Source organism: Bos indicus, chromosome 15, assembly GCF_029378745.1.
Source record: "Bos indicus isolate NIAB-ARS_2022 breed Sahiwal x Tharparkar chromosome 15, NIAB-ARS_B.indTharparkar_mat_pri_1.0, whole genome shotgun sequence".
Classification (NCBI taxonomy): Eukaryota; Metazoa; Chordata; class Mammalia; order Artiodactyla; family Bovidae; genus Bos; species Bos indicus.
The window spans coordinates 50,788,220-50,795,382 of record NC_091774.1 but is presented as its reverse complement, the minus strand read 5'-3'; the positions used below and the strand labels follow the sequence as shown (position 1 = coordinate 50,795,382).

General features: G+C 39.4%; 1 protein-coding gene across 1 annotated transcript; it reads right to left on the bottom strand.

The window, feature by feature from the left end:
* Positions 1-361: 361 nt before the first annotated feature.
* Positions 362-6,159, bottom strand: LOC139187241 (olfactory receptor 51F2-like). The gene is made up of 3 exons (XM_070803251.1): positions 6,154-6,159; positions 4,934-4,970; positions 362-1,391 (listed from the first exon to the last, which is right to left on the bottom strand). Exons 1-3 carry the CDS (start codon positions 6,157-6,159, stop codon positions 484-486), a joined length of 951 nt encoding a protein of 316 aa, XP_070659352.1. The 3' UTR covers positions 362-483.
* Between the last annotated feature and the right edge of the window lie 1,004 nt (positions 6,160-7,163).

Below are 7,163 nucleotides of genomic sequence, written 5' to 3'. Positions count from 1 at the left end.
ATCTGTTAATAAAAAAAGTACCCTTTAATTCACATTTCTTCTAGTTTATTGTGCTTATTCATGATTCTCAGTCATGAATAATCTATTTGAGGAAATAGTAAGAATTTCCAATAACTAAGAATTATTGAAACCTAGACTTTGCTACTGATCAAAATTATATCATACATGCCTTGATAACTGCATGCACTAGAGGTTGTGAGACTGTTTGGACTGCAATTTATGAGTTAATTTGTCCTTTTGCAGACATACTTTAACTATCATCCTATTCTGTGTCAGGTACAGTATTTGTGATAGGCTTACATAACATAAGAAATACTCCCTGTTCTTAAAGAATTCAGCCTAGAACTCTTCAAATTGTATTTTACTGGCTCATCAGAAGAATGAAAGCATGTGTAACTATATTTCAATATATAGTGGTAACTCATATAGTGAATGATCAAAGTAATCAGGACAATGTAAAGAAAGAACACAGCGAAAAATGTCCTAAATTAGCTTGGAAAGAAATATTTTGACCATGGCCTTGCGAATTTGCTTTGTCTTCACACTGTAGATTATGGGATTCATTACAGGAGGGATGAGCAGATAAATGTTGGCAATGAGAGTATGCACAAGGGGAGGGGCGTGCTTCCCAAATCTATGCACCAGTGACAAGCTGATCGTGGGGATGTAGAAGATGGCAACGGCACTTGTGTGGGATACACAAGTTCCAAAGGCCTTTTTCTGCTCCTCTGGGGAGGCAATGTTGAGCACGGAGCGGATGATCAGGACATAGGAGAGGAGGATCAAGACAGAGTCCAAGGCAGCGGTAGAGATGACAATGGCCAGACCAAATGCACTATTGATCCTGGTGTCTGTGCATGAAAGCTTCATCACATCAGGGTGGAAGCAATATGAATGGTGCAGAACATGACTTCCACAGAAGGACAGACGCTTAAGGAGCAGGAGTAAAGGCACTACAACTGTTGTCACCCGAACAACAATGGCAAAGCCCACTTTGATGATCGTTGAATTGGTTAAGATTGTGGCATATCTCAGTGGATTACAGATGGCAATGTAGCGATCAAAGGCCATTGCAAGGAGTACCGAGGACTCCATTAATGTAAAACCATGGATGAAGAACATTTGGCCGATGCAGGCATCAAAGCTGATTTCTCGGACATTGAACCAGAAAATACCCACCATGGTGACCAATGTGGAAAGGCATAGTCCTAGGTCCGAGAAGGATAGCATGGAGAGGAAGTAGTACATGGGCTCATGAAGGCTTGACTCAGTGATGATGACGAACAAGATCATGCCATTCCCTGAGATAGCAATGACATAGAGACAACAGAATGGGATGAAGACCCAGGCATGGTAGGCTTCAAAACCAGGGATGCCAGTCAGAAAGAAGACTGTAGGGTGGAAAATGCTCTGATTGAAGGAAGGCATGATGAGTGAAGGAAGCGGAGTTCCCTGAGGAAAAGGAGCATGTCCTGTAAAAACAGGGAAGAAAAATGTTTTAGTTCTCTTCTACAAATCTTACAATTTTGAATGACTAGTGAACCTTGTCTTCTTTTTAAATGCAAGTGCCTTACTATTTATTCTTTTATTAGATTCAGAGTTGTATTGATGACTTAGTGGAAGAGAGAGAGGACTAAATCCAGAGCACAGGGGTTTTAGCAAGATTCTCATTTGTTACCTTTAGGCTTCAGCATATTAAATATACCCATGCTTGTGTGCGTGCTGTTGCTTCAGTTGCAAGAGCTGTACCCAACTCTTGTGATCCTATGGACTGTAGCCTACCAGGCTCCTCTGTCCATGGGATTCTCCAGGCAAGAATGCTGGAGTAGGTTGCCATTTCGTTCTGCATGGGATCTTTCTGACCCAGGGATTGAACCTGAATCTTCTGCATTGGCAGGCAGTTTCTTTACCGATAGCGCTATCTGGGAAGCCCTAAATATATTCATTCAGTTCAGATCACTTCAGTGGCTCAGTCATATCCAACTCTTTGCTACCCCATGAACCGCAGCATGCCAGGCCTCCCTGTCCATCACCAATTTCTGGAGTCCACCCAAACCCATATCCAATGAGTCGGTGATGCCATCCAACCATCTCATCCTCTGTCATCCCCTTCTTGTCCTGCCCTCAATCTTTCTCAGCATCAGGGTCTTTTCCAATGAGTCAGCTATTCACATCAGGTACACACATATAAAAGAGGATGTTAGACAAGATAAATTAGATTCAGTTTGGTTCAGTTGCTCAGTCGTGTCCGACTCTTTGTGACCCCATGAACTGCAGCACGCCAGGCCTTCCTGTCCATCATCAACTCCCGGAGTTCACTCAAACATCCATCGAGTCGGTGATGCCATCCAGCCATCTCATCCTCTGTTGTCCCCTTCTCCTCCTGCCCCCAATCCCTCCAGCATTAGAGTCTTTTCCAATGAGTCAACTCTTCACATGAGGTGGCCAAAGTACTGGAGTTTCAGCTTTAGCATCATTCCTTCCAAAGAACACCCAGGGCTGATCTCCTTTAGAATGGACTGGTTGGATATCCTTGCAGTCCTAGGGACTCTCAGGAGTCTTCTTCAACACCACAGTTCAAAAGCATCAATTCTTCAGCACTCAGCTTTCTTCATATTCCAACTCTCACATCCATACATAACCACTGGAAAAACCATAACCTTGACTAGATGGACCTTTGTTGGCAAAGTAATGTCTCTGCTTTTGAATATGCTATCTAGGTTGGTCACAATCTTCCTTCCAAGGAGTAAGCGTCTTTTAATTTCTTGGCTGCAGTCACCATCTGCACTGATTTTGGAGCCCCCAAAAATAAAGTCTGACACTGTTTCCCCATCTATTTCCCATGAAGTGATGGGACCAGATGCCATGATCTTAGTTTTCTGAATGTTGAGCTTTAAGCCAACTTTTTCACTCTCCTCTTTCACTTTCATCAAGAGGCTTTTTAGTTCCTCTTCACTTTCTGCCATAAGTTAGATTAGATAATGGTAATATATTTCCCCTGTCTATGATTCTCTGTTCATGGACAGATAGGGCATTTGTACACAAATATAGGATAACACAAAGCCAATCCATCCTGTTTCTTCACTTCTCACTTTTCAAGGAAAAATTCCTGAAGAGGACCATTAAGAGTTTGCATACCCAATAAAAGCAGTATAGTTAAGATATTTCAAAATATTTTACAAAAAAACTACTTGTTTAAATAAATATATAAGATCTTGGACAGCAAGAAGATCAAACCAGTCAATCCTAAAGGAAATCAACCCTGAATATTAATTGGAAGGACTGATGCTGAAGTTGAAGCTCAAATACTTTGGTTACCTGATGCGAAGAGCAGACTTGTTAGAAAAGACTCTTATGCTGGGAAAGATTGAGGGCAGGAGGAGAAAGTGATAGCAGAGGATGAGATGCTTAGACAGCATCAGCAACTCAATGGACATGAGTTTGAGCAAACTCTGGGCAATGGTGAAGGACAGAGAAGCCTGGCATGCTGCAGTCCATGGGGCTGCAAAGAGACATGACTGAGAACCTGAACAACAACATTGATAAAAATTAAATATTAAGAAAGACGTAATTCAATCAGTACATATAGACTATAGTGTGTGTAGTTGGGAAAGCATTTGTCAAGTAGTAGTTATGAATCTGATATTGTTTAAGAGAAATTCTCCCCGAAGATATAGGGCTTAAATTAACTTTAGTGAGAACAAAGGAAGTCATTGCAAACTAACAGATAATAATTGGAGCAGAATCATCTAGTAAGAATATTTCTTCAGAACAAAAGGACACTGAAAATGAATTGAGGGGTTTTGAGGTGGGTGTATGGTCCATCAGAAAGTCTTATTAAATTTGGATGCATTTCCATTTGGATGGTGTTTGATGACTCTGAACCACCTTCTCTGTTTGAGGTTATGAGCATATAGTCAACCCAGATCAATAAATCTCTAGGATCAAATAAGTTCCTTTATATTGGTTTTCCCCTAAGTTTTCTGACACCCTATTTTTATCTGTAGAAAGAATGCCTGGATTTTAAAGTATGTATATATTCTTTCTCTCATTCATGTATGCATCCTTTCAAGAAATATGTAAATGATTGACAAAATGCCAAAGTGCAATGAACAGGATTAAAATTAGGCCTAGTGCATAAAGATAGTTTATATGTTACATGGGGAAAAAAAAACTCAGTTTAAGTTAGTTTGATGAGTTTCATGCCAGCTCCTTAAAGAACATGGCATAGCTTCAAACTGAGTGGGAATAACTAGTTACAGGACTTGTACTAAAGAGAGCATTTGAGAAAAAAAAGAGAAATATGTTCAATATAGGCAGCCCCTTGAGGACTTACTTTTTAAAAATGGGTGGAAATTTTGAATTAATAGGCAATGCATAAAAATGTAAAATCCATGGATCTCATTTGAAAGAGAAGGCACACTTTTTCACATTTGACTTTAGAACATGTACTTAATCTCTACATTCCAATGTCAACTTAAAAAATATTCACAATGGAAAGGTGAGAGTTTTGTTTTACTCAGTGGATATTGTTAGGACATCAAGCCAGAGAGGTGGCATCTCAAGTAACCCTGAGGATAACAGTATCTAGTGCACATTTCCAGAATTGTTTTTCTTTTCTTTTTACAGATGCTAAACCCCCACCATATGGAAGAACTTAACTACTTAATTATGATGAACACATTGCCCCCAGATCTATTGGAGCTGGAGGATTGATGTTAACAATTCTAACACCAAACTGTTTCCTCACTACCAACCAACTAGAGTATTGTACACCAGCTGATCCCAGAACCCGTGACACCCCTCCCTCACCTTGCCTTAAAGGTGCTTTCCTGAAATCCATCAGATATGGGAGTTTGCCTATTTGAACACACGCTGTCCAGAACCCCTTGCTTAACACCCTGAACTAAATGCTGCACTTTCTTCACCACACCCAGTGAGTGGGCTGTACTGCTCAAAGACAAGGGGATCTAAGTTTGGTTCCATAGCAGAAGCAGGCTCTCAAGCTATAGCTCCTTTAATTATAGTACATAAATTAAGTGACCTCATGGATTGTCCAAGTGTCAAAGCTAGTCTTCTTAACAATAGTGATAATTTTTCATTGTCTCCTATAGGCTAAACAAGTTATATCATTTTACCTCTTTCTTTGAATCATTCTTTCCACTATTCTCTAAGCTTCTTATGTCTTTTTTTCCACTGATATAATGAAAGGGAAACATAGTAGGGCTATTCTAATTCAGGGAACTCTGTTAGTAAAAAATGTGGGCAGGAATGGCTTTCCCTTTCTTAATTCTGTGGTTCTTAAACTACCCTTAGTTGTTCTTGCACTAAAACTAATGAGCAAATGATAAATCACTCATCTTGGAAAAATACATTTATGTCTCTTTCTTCCCCATGGTGAATCTTTAAGAATTCTTAAATTCTTAAAGAATCCTTGAAACCTAAGCATCCTTGTAACCAGACCACCAAGACCCTGTAAATAGATTGCCCCGTCACAAAGCTTCACATCCAGCACAGTCACAAATGCATAGTATATTATCAGCTCCTTTTTACAGATGAAAACATTGAGACTAAGATTATGAAACCAAGGCTCAGCACAATCATGTTACTTTCGCACATTTATCCACATGGAAAATCCAGGACTTGAACTGTGTTCTCTCTGATTTCACTCTGTTCTCTTCACTTCTTATTTTAAAAAGAACTTAATGAAACATGTGGAATAATGAACACATGTTCATGACTGCAGTCACTATCTTAATAACTATGTTGAACAACACAGCAACTGTTTTTAAATTGATATATATGAATATAATATACTAATCTCTTGAATATGTACTACCAAAAGCACCAATTTCTTTTGAACTTTGGCTTTATAAACTATCTGAAAATTACATAGTTCCTCATATATTTAGAAAAGACTTCAGTGCATTGAAACATTGACCTCATGCAAAGAAGACTTCTTGAGTGTGGAAAGGGAGGTCATTTGACCCTTTGAAAGCCATCCCAGGCAGCAGCAGTCTCTTAGAGAGAGAGAGACTCTCAAACTCAGAAAACTACTGGCAAAAAGGTCTCTGTCCTAAGGCTTAGGAAACAGTTCCTGAGCAGTCCTGCCCCCTTAAACCATCTCCAAAGTTCTCTTTTGTTAGAACTCACAGGCATTTTTCAGGAATGAGAGAACTCTCAGATCTGAGAAAGAGTTTATAAAGAGTCCAGGAGCTTCCTGGGAAAGCCATTTACCTAGCAGAAAAACCACCAATTCCTAAGAGAGAACTCCATCCAGCTGTGTCCTTCTAACACTTTTGCCCCAAACAACTGACTGTGGAGGGCAATTCATTTCAGTCTAACTTTTTTTTTCCTTCCTCCAAAGAGAATCCTGAATGGATTATGATTGTAGTTCTCAGTCAAAAGCAATATTACCCCTGTACAATTTGCAAGACAGTAACTCAGCTAACAAGCATTTGAAAACATGATCCACATCGTAAGTCATCAGGGAAATGAAAATAAGACAGTAATAAGACACTACTACACATCTGTTAGAAATGCCAAACTCCTTAACCCTCAAATTCTTGTGAGAATTTGAAGCCACAGGAACTCTCATTCATTGCTGATGGGAATGCAAAATGGTACAGCCCTTTTAGAAGACACCTTGGTGGTTTCTTACAAAACTAAACAAACATACTCACACCAGGCAATCCAGCAGTTGTACGCCTTAGTATATACCCAGAAGGATTGAAAACCTATGTCTGTACAAAGATTTGTTACATTGGTTTTTTTTCATTTCTATGCAAGGACTGGTATGATAATTCCTTGACTTTTTGTATCCTTGTAAAAGTTTGTTAAAAGTAAATTTGTGAGTAGAACATCCAAAACAAACCACCTGGTCTATGCCCAGGCTCACTCGTGATCCTCACAGAACCCTGCACCCAGCTACGAAATCTATCAGCCTCCAACATCAAGTGCATGGATTTTGTACATTTCTAAGAAAACTTTACATTTCTTTTTAAAATGTCATTACTTATTTCATAAAGCACTTGAAGTATCTATCACATACCCAGGTTTTGAGCTGGTAATGCAGGAAATGGAACTGAGTCCATGCAAGCCACTTTTGATGTGTTGATCAGTCACAGTACCTTCTTCATATGCTGCACAAATTTTTTTTTTTT